Source organism: Solea senegalensis, unplaced genomic scaffold, assembly GCF_019176455.1.
Source record: "Solea senegalensis isolate Sse05_10M unplaced genomic scaffold, IFAPA_SoseM_1 scf7180000016018, whole genome shotgun sequence".
NCBI classification, from domain to species: Eukaryota; Metazoa; Chordata; class Actinopteri; order Pleuronectiformes; family Soleidae; genus Solea; species Solea senegalensis.
Genome location: NW_025321552.1, coordinates 86,206 through 99,673, shown reverse-complemented (window position 1 = coordinate 99,673; position 13,468 = coordinate 86,206). Strand labels below are relative to the sequence as shown.

General features: G+C 40.7%; 1 protein-coding gene across 2 annotated transcripts in view; it reads left to right on the top strand.

Moving 5' to 3' along the window:
* The first annotated feature begins 104 nt into the window (after positions 1 to 104).
* Positions 105 to 13,468, top strand: part of shtn1 (shootin 1) — a 34,089-nt gene continuing 20,725 nt past the window's right edge. The window contains exons 1-4 of one of the 2 annotated variants that reach the window (XM_044017908.1): positions 105 to 225; positions 1,434 to 1,486; positions 3,066 to 3,126; positions 8,305 to 8,399. In XM_044017908.1, the coding sequence (XP_043873843.1) occupies positions 171 to 225; positions 1,434 to 1,486; positions 3,066 to 3,126; positions 8,305 to 8,399 (264 nt within the window). In that variant the 5' untranslated portion in view covers positions 105 to 170. Of the gene's footprint in view, positions 226 to 1,431; positions 1,487 to 1,750; positions 1,800 to 3,065; positions 3,127 to 8,304; positions 8,400 to 13,468 lie in introns of those variants that run through there. The other variant, XM_044017909.1, reaches the window with a different exon arrangement.

Sequence of the window (13,468 nt, the reverse complement as noted above, 5' to 3'; positions counted from 1 at the left end):
CGTCATACATGTAGAAATTCTACCATACACCTTTAACAGGTGACACACGTGCTGCTGCGGCTCTCTCTCTCTCTCTCACGCACGCGCGCACACACACACACACACACACACACACAGGTGTGTCTGTGACACACTTCCTCTTGAACTTTGCTTCCAGAGCAAATGTCGACATGGCTGCAGAGGAGCTGGATAGAATGAATGTCATCGCTCACCTGTCCAACCAAGGTAAACGGAATATTGCTCGTTTTATGTAGCTAAATGTAGCGTTTAAAGTTGGTACAGTCCATGTAGACTGTATGTAAAATGGTTCAGCCCTGTAGCCGCGGATCGAAGCTAAGTTTACGGGAGGACGATAGTGACGTCACATACCGACACGTACATATATATGAAATGTTTTAATAATGAATAACTGTGAACATATATATGAAATGTTTTAATAATGAATAACTGTGATGTTAAGACTATATCAGTGAAACATGAGAGTAATGTTTAAGAGCGAACTTAAATGACACAGAGTTTCCCCCATGTAGCTTCAAAGTAGCAACTTAGCTTAGTGTTTATATGTGTTTATATCTTAGAGAGTATGCGTGTATTTGCTTGAACTCCTGCCTACAGTCACATGACTGCACTCAGACCTGTTTTAAAGTATGCACATATGTTACTGATAACATGAACCACTCCTACCTTCACTTTCTATAAATCACAACGCTACTTTTGTAGCTAAGTAAATCATTGCAGTACAGTTTGTACCATTACAATGTTATCTTTAAGTAGGGTTAATTAAAGTTACAGTAAAGTGACATTTCTATGTCGCCTTCACTTAGCATCAGAACTCACAACATGTTTACTTTGTCCTTTTTGTGTTACTGTACAAACTTGTTTGACCTCCTGTAGAGCGGACACAACTGCTAATATTAATAGAAAAGGTTCATTCTGGACATCAGTTTGTTGTTCATGTTTAAAAAACAAGTATTATTATTTTTAACTTCAATTTCTGTGCAAATAATTTCACCTAAATCTTCCACGTTTAAATCCACTGACATCTATCACATAACCTGACACACAGATTATATCTATGGGAACAGGACAGGATTATTGCAATACAACATGACCGTTGGCCTTAAATATAAAGTCTTAAACCTGAGCAGACACTTCTAATAAGTAAATACATGGTGCATATCACTGTATTATATCCAGCATGACGATATAGAAGAATGAATATCCAGTAATAAAGGAAGATCAGGTTGTAGTTGTGGAGGGTGGCAGCAGCAGCACAGTCAGCACTTCCTCATAGTGTCACTATATCAGCTCCAGTGCCACAGACTGTGATGAGAAGTCATCACAGTCTGGATAAGTTGAGTCAGGAACATGTGACTGAACTCTGTGTTCTTCACTGATGAAGATGGCTTACTGGCATCCTTTGCTCCCCATAGCTCTTCATGAGTATGAAAGCCTACAGAGGAAGCACGAGACCGCAGCCATGGAGGTAAGTGTGATGTTGGGATGCTTTAGTGTGTATGAATATGAACTGTAAAAGCCACATCATGTGCCATGTATGATGAAAGGTGACATCTCCTTTTGTTGACATAAGAACAAAGTGCACAACATTAACCCTGGAGGGAATGATTTTGTGTTGTTAGAGTCAGGGACAATGCTAGATTTAAATATGCTCTTTGCTTTATTCAAAGAAACAAGAACACACTCATGAGGAACCTGCAGAATAATAACCATTATGATTTTTTTTCGAAAGAATAACCATCAAATACTGATGTGGCTGGAATGAACATTATAACAAGAAGGTAATGTGGACTTTCTAAACATGGTAGTGAGGACAGTGGTGTGTGTGTGTGTGTGTGTGTGCGCTTTACTGGATTTTTACTTCATGGTGTCCTTCCAGATTCTATCACCTCTGTGTTGTTAGTGTGTGTCATGAAGGTGATAAACTTAATAGGACGTGCAATTACAGACAGGTTGCCCTTGCTAGTATTCTCTCTAAAGTGCTCTAAATAAATGTTTGATCTCACTACAGATAACCTTAAAAAAAAAACTCAAAAAATGCCCTGATTTGTGTATTTATGCACTAAAGGAAACAGTTGCTAAACACGATAATAACAATTCTACCATAGTCATGTATTCATGTTTTATTGATGCATCCAAGGCCTTCGACAGGATAAATCATGAAAAATGATTACTGAAGGTACTCGTGTTCTGGTACGTCCATCAGGCAACGCTGTATCTGCATCATTTCCTGTAACGCCCAGTGTTTTTATTGTGTTTAATGTGCATATGGATGACCTGTCAGTGTGTTATTGGAAACACTGCTGATGACCTGGTCATGTTTAGTCTCTGTCACAGTACAGCATCATATATAATGACAAACAAGAGTAATGTCCTGAGCCGGGTCCTTGGTGCGAGCAGACGGTGCTGTTGGCCTGACCGGGTCCTGGCTGACGTGTGTGGTGTGAGGAGGTCAGTGAGATAAGTGGGGGCATCACCGTGCAGACAGTGGTGGGTGTGCAGGAGGACCTTGTACTCAATGCGGGCGGAGATGGGGAGCCAGTGAAGGGAGTGGAGGATGGGGGTGATGTGCTCGTACTTCCGCACCCTCATCAGGACCCTGGGTTAGGGTTAGGGTTAACCGCTGTTCTGAACATACTGGAGCTTTTTGAGGCTTCTGCCAGGGATCCCGATGAGGTCTGCGTTACAGTAATCCAACCTGGAGGAGACAAAGGCATGGACAAGTTTCTCTGCAGCTGGAAGGGAGAGGAAGGGGCGGAGTTTGGAGATGAGTGATATAATGTCCATCATTTATCTGCAGTTTACCACACTAAGACCTGATTGTCAAATTTCAATATTCTAAAGATAAACATATTAGTAGATGAGCCTTTTGTCTTCATGTTTTCACTGAGAGTGTGTCTGTGGGACAGTTCCTCATCAAACCACACCTCAGAAAACTTGAACTATTCATTTGATGTCGTACATGTAAGATGTGTAACCTCTGAAACACCACATATGAGTCAGTGTCTGGTTCATGCTGTTGATCCTTTGTTCTTTTCTTTTCTAAGTGTAAGAGGCTGGAGGAGGAGAGAGACAAAGCCATCACAGAGCTCAATGAGATCCAACAAGGTAAGTTCATCATGGAAGTGAACTCAGATGTTCCTGTTGTACTGTTGTTGTCTGCATTTCCATTACCAGGACCATTATGAATGACCCACAACCACAACAAGCTGTTCCACTCCTGTCCACCAGGTGGCAGTAATATAAATGACTGGACAATAATGATTTCTTGTAAAACAAAAACAAAATGCTTCTCTAGCTGTAAGGTAGGTGATGTTCGATATATATATGTATATATATATATATATATATATATTATGAAACAACAATATATTGTGCTGTTCTGCTGTACCTTTAGCTAACTGGACACATTATGCTGATGTCACTGACACTGAAGTTAGTGGACTCTGTCTGTCTGCCTGCCTGCCTGTCTATCGGTCTGCCTGTAGCTGTGACACAGTTAGTTAAAGGTCGTCAGTAAACATGAATGACTAAAGATGGTATCGGTCTCGTCTGTCTGCCTACCTGTCTGTCTGCCTGTAGCTGTAACACAATTAGTTAAAGGTTATCAGTAAACATGAATGACTAAAGATGGTACCTGTCTCTGTCTGCCTGCCTGTCTGTCTGCTGCAGCTGTGACACAGTTAGTTAAAGGTCGTCAGTAAACTGGTACCTGCTGTCTGCCTGCCTGTCTGTCTGCCTGCAGCTGTAGTTAAAGGTCGTCAGTAAACATGAATGACTAAGATGGTACCTGTCTCTGTCTGCCCTGTCTGTCTGCCTGTAGCTGTGCACAGTTAGTTAAAGGTATCAGTAAACATGAGTGACTAAAGATGGTACCGTCTCTGTCTGCCTGCCTGCAGCTGTGACACAGTTAGTTAAAGGTCGTCAGTAAACATGAATGACTAAAGATGGTACCTGTCTCTGTCTGCCTGCCTGTCTGTCTGCCTGCAGCTGTGACACAGTTAGTTAAAGGTCGTCAGTAAACATGAATGACTAAAGATGGTACCTGTCTCTGCCTGCCTGTCTGTCGGTCTGTCTGTCTCTACCTGTCTGTCTGTCTGCCTGTAGCTGTGACACAGTTAGTTAAAGGTCGTCAGTAAACATGAGTGACTAAAGATGGCGTGCAGTGCAGTCACAACACTTGTGAATGAAATGAAGCAGGTTTTACGTGGTGTCCTGCAGCTCTGTGTGAAATCAGAGCCGCTCTCTCTGATTCACTGCTCAAGTAGTGAAATGTGGAACTGAGTGACGAGTCATTTTCTCGTACTGCGTAGAGATGGAATGTTTTGTCGTGAGATGCTGCCCAAAAAAAGTATTGCAATTTTGCATCTGGCCCTAAATAAACATGTATTGCTGTGGACTAATCACAACCTTGTGAATATACGAGGCGGACACAGATAATGGCTTTGGAAATGCACAGTCACTGCTCCAGCCTGATGTTTCAGTCCACCATTCATTCATTCATTTATTCATTCATTCCAAAATGATTTTCTTTGCAGGTTGAATGCCTTGCCGTGACCACTTAAGTTAAGACAGAATTTGATGTAGGGGGCACAATATGTCAAAAGATGGAGCAAATGGTTTGTCTTTGTAATGGTGACAGTTGTGTGGAGTTTTGATTTGAATAAATCTGGCCCGCGCTGGCGTATTCATGTGATTCTCCAGCCAAAACACATATTGTGTTTGACTTCCGTGTTAATAGGAGCTGCCTCACTGTGCCAAGCAGCTGCATATTAGGACCTATTACGTGATTTCATAGCTCTTAGAAAATTGCTCCTATTCACAACGAAACGGCTGGGGGAGGGTGGGGGGCAACAGGGTTGGTTGTGTGTGTTGCGGGGTGGGGGTGGGGGGGCAGCGGGAGGGCAGAAGAAAAAGCTCCCAACACACAATCATGTCTTTTCAATTGCCGATGGCAAGGTTGATGACAACATGACCATTGTGTTATAATGATAACACCACAAAGGCATCTGCCCCCCTCATCAAGGCTTCACAGCGGCTGCAGATACAATTTAATTCACTGCTCTGTTGGCGGCGCTGATACCATTATGCAGCACATCGGCAACAGGGGTAATCACTGTCTTTCCTGAGAGGAGGAGGAGGATAGAAAAAAGACAGACACAAAAAAAGAGGGGAGAAAAAACCCAGAGTGATGATGATGACGGGGAGGCCAAAACTTACAATTAAGACTGCCAGTCCTGACGAGTCAGAGCGCCCCGTCGACTTGCTCTCATACACTTTCAACACTTCCACCACTGTTTATTTACCATGGCTACCAGTAATTATAATTAACATGTCATTTAGTTCAAGGCGTCCTTTGGTAGGGTTGTCGAGTGTGGCCACAGCATGACAGAGACAGAGACAGCACGAGAATGAAAACTGGCAGCTAAGTGCTATTCACCGTCTGATGTGCGAGGCGCGGTGGGGACGTGGGGGATATCGCCCAGCGGTCGCGTTCATCAACTTCCTAATTAGGTGTCACTGGTGGGACTGAATTGCCCACAGCAATGGCACTAATGCTGAATATCTCCCTCGCTCAGCCACAATGCTTAATTAGTTAAGTGGCAGAGCATTGTTTAAGAGCATCCTTTTTGTACTCAGGTGTGATTGCAGCTCAAGTGAAATCAGATTGTGAATTCTTTCCTCCTTATTCCCAGCTACCTCAGATTAGTCCAAACTCGAGGTTGATTGATGTTTTCTATGCCAATGCCGGCCCAAGCCTTTAAGCCTTTGTGCCCTAAACACAGTTTGATTTGGGGAGTCACCTGTGATTGACCATTATTGATACAAATGTAACATTATGAATCACATTAATTATATTTGTGATATTTACACCAAACCAGTATAAAATCGCAAAAGTGGCAATGTATTAATTTGCACTTTTATATTCAAAGCGAAGCACTAAGTGTAGTTTGTACTACTTGAATTATACAAGTAAAACAGTTTAATGGCGTTGGTTTTTAGAAGTTAGAACTGTGCCGGTCAGCACCTAGTCGCTCACAGGCATCCCATAATGTGCCCACAGCTCAGTTCTAAAAATAGAAATGACAAAAGTGATGTTGCACAGCTAAATGTGAATTGAGCCACAGTTAGTGGACATGATGCTCTTATAAATATACATTATTATATATATGTATGAATAAATACCAATGTAAACTAAGTGTGGTATCAGCTCATTTTCAAATGCCATTTTTACTCTGATTTTTGATGACTAATATTTCTATTTTGTGTGATCTTTCAAATTACGCTTGGCCACAATGTCTCCCGCAAGATGTCAGCCTTTCACCAAAGGCAGACAGGGTTTACTGAGAGTGCGTGGAGTTCATCCACACGCTTGGCTGTCGTAACCAGAAAAGAAATGAGGTTTTTAGTGTAATCGCTGTCAATGTTGCCCTTGTCTGTGATGATTGCGTCCCTGTCCCCACTGGGATCCACAGGTTGGGGGAAACTCACCCTTTGGTTGATGCCAAGTACCTACAGCAGCTTGGCTGTGTTGCCATGGCTGTGGAGTTCAATTCAATTCAATTGTGACGGCTGTCCATCATTTTGACAGATTGAACTCAGAGGTTGATCGACCATCACTTGAAATAATTCACACACAACACCGTCAATAACCACTTGTAAACAGTGGCACCGGCACTCAAGTAAGTGCTCGCAGCATCGGGAAGTCCTGAGTTATTCCCTTGGAGTAGCGGTCCCAGACTTTAAGTCCACACAGAAACGGGTTTAGGTGAATATGTATAGTTTTTTGTCGGAGAGCTGTTCTGTCCACACAAAGACAGGGTTTTAGCAGTAGGCCGGTCAGGATCCAGATGTCATGGGTGTCCAGCAGTCGCACAGGCCAGGATAGACCTGCAGTCACCAGTCCCAGAGAGAGCTACACGTCCACCCTGCAGAAGACCAGGCAGAGGGTTGTGGGGCAGAAGCCCCCCCACCCAGGGTCAGCCCGAGGGTGCAGATAGTGACAAAACCACGGACAGAGGCCGAATCACCCCACATCCAGACATATCGCAGGGGCACAAGTCTCCCATACCCAGAACCCACTAGGGCCCCGGGCCAACACCACCGGCAGAAGCAGGGTCCCCCCCAGACCACCCACCAAGGAGGCAGGCCAGGGCCCATCACAGCTACCCCCACTACCCACCGAGGCCGACTGCATATCCCCCATCTCAAGGAGGGACAGGCAAATACAGCAGTATTGCAGCATCACATGCATCATTCTGAGGGAAATATTAACATCCATACAGCCTGAAATATTATTCACAAGTTGTTTTCTTCACGTATTCAATCTACACTCAATACACGGCGGCCTTGGCTGTGGAAAATAAAAAGGTAGGGAAAATGATCTGAACAAAAGTTACATCGGTAACATTGTTTAGTTCACTTCCTTTTGAATTGAAATCATAACGCCGCACAACGGGTCTCTCTGCAGTGAAGCTGTACTCAGAGTGCAGACACAACAGCATCAGAACCACACTTCAGTGTCAAGTGTAGCGCTTATCCCAATAAACTGAGAAGGCATGCGTATCCACACACTCATTACAATGTTCCAATCGTACTGTTTGGCAATTTCATCCGGTTCAATAGTCACAAGGTAACTTGTTTAAGTTTGTGTTCAGTGTTGTTTTAGTCGTATCAATAGTGGCCGTACGGACAGCTTCTTTACCAAAGAGCAGACAGTGATGTCAACATGCTATATATTCTCTTCATTTCTGGATTTATGTGTTTGATATAAACTGACATAAAAGGCTCTAATGTAGTGTTGTTTGCAACTAGCTGGGCCAGAGAAGCTACTGTTGCTTTATTTGTCTTTAATAATAAGGTACTGTGGGGGCAGCATTTGTTTGTGAACTCAATTTGAGTAAGATTTATTATTTTCTCTCAATCCACTCATAACAAAAGGAGGTAGCACTGAGAAGAACTGTAAAATGTTTTCTAGTAGGTTTGCTGAAACCATTGAAGGGGACTAAGTGGAAATGGGCTTGAATTAACAAACACACGTGGGCCCCCCTGGAGACCACGGAAACACACACTGTCAGTCTGAATCTAACCCTGATGGAGCCCACATGGACATGCTGAGTCACATTAGATAAGAATTAGCAATAGTATTGTTGTTGTTTTTTCAACAAACTGAATGGTGTCTGAAAGTGAAATGTTTTATTTTTGGTTTGTGTTGTGACAACCTGAGCCCTGAGGGGCCATAACAAAAGTTTGGCTTCTAATTTTCTTTCATTATTTTTCCGCCAGTGTCTCAGATGGTCATTGAAGAGGTCAGTGCTATTCAGGAGGACCTGGAGATTGAGAGGACATGTAGAGAAAGTGCTGAAGCCCTGGCCTCCAAGGTACAGTACATCAAATACCCATTTCTAGAATTGTAGACAATGAATTTCTCTGTTGTTGACATGATAAGAAATGGTCCCAGAGTTATGTGAAAGTGGAACTATGCAGGGTTCTGTCTCCACTGCCCCCTACTGATCAGCGGTGAGTTTTTCTGACAGTGAAGCTAAAGTGGTAGACAATGAATGGATGTTTACATTAAAATATGTACCTCTAAAGTAAGGACGAAATGATGTAATCAAAACAGTAGCATCTATAGGAGCCTGAAAGTCAAATGTGAGGGGAAACAACTGTTGAAATGATACCACCATATTCTGTCAGGATATAGCATGACATTTTTGTGACTAAATTGATACCATTTTGGACACTTAAGTGTTTGTTTTGATACAAAAAAATGTATAGTTCACAAAAAAAAACAAATTTTAGACATTTATGTGCGAGTTTGCGACCTCTGATCTATTGACTGAGTAAAAGTTTGGCTGAATAAAATTCTACAGCATCACATCAGCCGTTTTAGATGTGGCTACGGTCGCCGTGTTTGCCAAAAGCATCACACACTGACACATTCAATTTGTATGCCGCAATCAAAAGCACTCTGCGCTCCTCCAGTTCCACCGCCGCCGCTGCTGTCGCCATATCTTAGTGTGTGAAATTGTATTGGACTTTTTTGATTCAGAGCACACTTTTTGCAGGGGGGTCTCTGGTAAAATGTGACTTGTGATTGAAAGTGAGGGAGCCTGGCACATAGTGATTTTGCAGCCCACTGGTGTTGAGCTTATCACTGTAATCATTTCTCATTCAATTTCTGGACAAAAGCCCTCGCAGTCCACCTGCTTGGGACAGATTTTTGGGCAGTGGGAGGCTGAGGGAACATTATAGTGAAGGTTGACATTTGTTTGTTTGTTTTTATGTCTCGCGTCCTGTAGCCTTCGGTGGTTCTCTCTCTTTATGATTGTTTTTCATCTTTCCTCTTATGGATTGACAAGAAATATTAATACTGGTCCAAATACTATAAGACGTGTGGGGACAGGAGGTTTTGGCTCAAAGGTGATTTCTGTGACTGTTAAGCGTCCAGTGTGTAAAGTTCTGCTGGAATTATTTTCATTTGGCAGAAATAATTATACTTAATTCTTCTTAAGTGTGCAGTCACCTGATTGTGTGACTTTGTTTTTCATTCACCCAGAATGATTATAATGATATTTATATCAGGAGCACCAGGTTTTTACAGAAAACCACAAACTAAATATATTTAGGGTGTTGATGCTAACTGAAAGCTACATTCAACAACACTGACGCGTAGCTGGCTGTTTAGTAATTGCTAAATTTTACACCCTGTACCTTTTAAGTGTTTCTGATAATAGACTCTCCTAATACTGAGCAGCACAGCAATTCATTTTACAACTGAAGATGATTAAAGAGCTTTAAACCTTGGAATGAACATGTAAATGAAGGTAATATTACTATGACTGCAGTCTGTTAATGAAATGTATCATTGCTGTTTACATTTATCACATTTATCTCAGAAAACATTGCAGTGATATACAATCACCCCTGTGCTGTTAAAAACAGGAAGTGCCCATAACTTAGGATTCTCTTTATTATCCACCTATTTTATATCTTCATGTTCCACACAACACATCATAGTTTTAGTGTCTCTTTATTATCGTCGGGACGACACAGCAACACTTCAGATGATGGACTTGTGTTGTCATGACAATAACAGCTGTGTGCACGGGCACATGGGAAAGTGTGTTTCCTTTAAAACACAAGAATAAAAGAAACACACACACACACAAACATCTGGGACACACAAAAAAACACTCAGTGTTTAGATTTAAAACAAACATTCATTTTTTTTTTATTTAACAACAACAATATGTGACAGATTGTATTATAAACACACAGAGAAGAAACCCATGGAGGAAAATGGTGAAGAGATAACTTGCAGAACAACAACAAACGACACATTTGTATTTTTAAAAAGTCACTTCATAGCATGTCTTTCATTTTAAACCTTATTATTTGTGTTTTAACAGAATTTGACCACATTTACAGTCAATGTCATTGTCTCTAACACACGGAAATATCTTTCATTTAACATTAAAAAGCCAAAGAAATAAAGCAGTTTTTATCTGAAATGAAAGGTAATAAGTGTATTTTAAGATCATGTAATACAGATAAACAGTAGATTATATTTTATTTTATAGTGTATTTACAGTGTATGGTCACTCTGCGTCCAGAGCTTTATATCCACATATATATTTTATTTTATTTTATTTTATTCTATACACACAGCAGACTTCTTCTTCTTCTTCTTCTTCTTCGTCTTTGTCTTCGTCTGTCTTCTTCTTCTCTTTCCTCTGTCGTTGTGAGTGAGACAGGTGGTTTCTTGAAGTAAATTGTCAAACACTGGATTTTTACTAAATGCATTTCCAAACAAAAGCAGCACTGATTTTTTATTTTCATGCTGTCGCAGTTGTAATGCAGTGAACTGTGTTGCTCATGATACAAAAGCCTGTTGACGACTTTTTAAAAAATATTCACACAAACACCTGCATCTCATATGAAAACAGAAGCAAGATTTGCAGAGTAGACTATTTTTGGCGTGATTGTATTTGAACATTTTCTGCATATTTGCCTTATAGATGCAAATGTCAGAATTTGCACTTGGACTACAACTAACAATGAGCTTCATCACTGAATCTGTCTGTAAACATGTTCCATCAAAGATCTTAGAAAAGTGAAGAAACCAGAACATATTTGCAGTTCAGAAGCTGAAAAAAAATAGTTGTGAAAATATTTTACACAACAGATGAAATGTGATGAATTGTCATTGGCTTTAAATATTAATAGGAGAGATAAAAAAAAAACAACCTATATCTTCATTAAATGAATTACAGATTATTCATTCTACTTACTTATTTACGTTTGCCAATTTTTTTCTGAAAGGCCTGATAAACGCTGCCGAGTTAGTAAAAGTTTATTTTTTCATATTCAGTCTATACGTTATTTTTATTTAAAATATATAAGTGCACAGCAGTGCTGACAAGAAAGAGTCTAAATGTTCTGCTTTCTTTGCTTCATAAAAACAAAGAAATCTTTCAAACGCAATCATTTTGTGTTTGTGGACAAAAAAAAATCATTTGAGAACATCATCATTTCCAGGTTTGACAAACACTGATCAATATTTTTACATAAACATATATTTATGGACCAAACATGTGCTTAACTGGGAAAAGAAAGACGGGTGAATATATGAAAATAATCATTAGTTGTTGTTTTTTCAAATGATTAGGTTTTTATCAGATAAAGTTTTAAAAACAGAAAGAAAATCAGCTTCCATCAATGACATAAGTCTCTAATTAAAGGTGATAGATTACTATGTATTCTATCATCACTGTTTGTTCTCTTTTTATTTCTGAAATAATTTCAGAGAAGTAGTGTAGCAGTGTATCATGTAACAGTGTAATGGTGTATGGGTGTAACAGTGTAGCAGTGTATGGGTGTAACAGTGTAGCTGTAACAGTGTAGCATGGGTGTAGCAGTGTAACAGTGTATCCTGTAACAGTGTAGCAGTGTAAATGGTGTATGGTGTATCCTGTAACAGTGTAGCAGTGTATGTGTAACAGTGTAGTACATGTGTAGCAGTGTAATGGTGTATGGTGTAACAGTGTATGTAATGTAATGTGTAGCAGTGTAATGGTGTATGGCTGTAAAGCAGTGTAATGTTGTATGGGTGTAGCAGTGTATGGGTGTAACAGTGTGAAGGTGTATGGGTGTAACAGTGTAGCAGTAATGGTGTATGGGTGTAACAGTGGTGTAGTAGCAGTGTAATGGTGTATGGGTGTGTAATGTGTATGGGTGTAACAGTGTAGCAGTGTAATGGTGTAGTGTAATGGTGTATGGGTGTAACAGTGTATGTATGGTGTATGGTGTATGGAACAGTGTAAATGTGTATGTATGGGTGAACAGTGTAGCAGTGTAATGGTGTATGGGTGTAACAGTGTAATGTGTATGGGTGTAACAGTGTAGCAGTGTAATGTGTATGTAACAGTATGGGTGTAACAGTGTAACAGTGTGTAATGTATGGGTGTAACAGTGTGTAATGGTGTATGGGTGTAACAGTGTAAGTATGGTGAACAGTGTAGCAGTGTAATGGTGTATGGGTGTAACAGTGTAATGTGTAATGTGTATGGGTGTAACAGTGTAATGTGTAATGGTGTATGGGTGTAACAGTGTAGTGTATGTAAAGTAGCAGTGTCGTGTGTAGTGTAGTGTAATGTGTATGGTAACAGTGTAATGGTGTATGGGTGTAACAGTGCAGTGTAGCAGTGTAATGGTGTATGGGTAACAGTGTAGCAGTGTATGGGTGTACGTGTAACATGGTGTAAACAGTGTAATGTGTATGGTGTATGGGTGTAACAGTGTAACAGTGTAATGGTGTATGGGTGTGTAGTGTATGGGTTTAACAGTGTGTGTGTGTATGGGTGTAACAGTGTAGCAGTGTAATGGTGTATGGGTGTAACAGTGTATGTGTATGTGTGTAATGGGTGTAACAGTGTAGCAGTGTAATGGTGTATGGGTGTAACAGTGTAATGTGTAGGTGTAAACAGTGTAATGGTGTATGGGTGTAACAGTGTAAATGTGTAGTGTAATGGTGTATGGGTGTAACAGTGTAATGTATGGGTGTAGTGTAGCAGTGTAATGTGTATGGGTGTAACAGTGTAGCAGTGTAATGGTGTATGGGTGTAATGTGTATGGGTGTAACAGTGTAGCAGTGTAATGGTGTATGTGGTGTAACAGTGTAATGTATGGGTGTAACAGTGTAAGTGTAAATGTGTATGGGTGTAACAGTGTAGTGTAATGTGTATGGGTGTAACAGTGTAGTGTAGTGTAACAGTGTAGCAGTGTAATGTGTGTATGGGTGTAACAGTGTAATGTGTATGGGTGTAACAGTAAGTGTAATGGGTGTATGGGTGTAACAGTGTAATGGTGTATGGGTGTAACAGTGTAATGGTGTATGGGTGGAACAGTGTAGCAGTGTAATGGTGACAGACATAAAGCATCCGTAGTT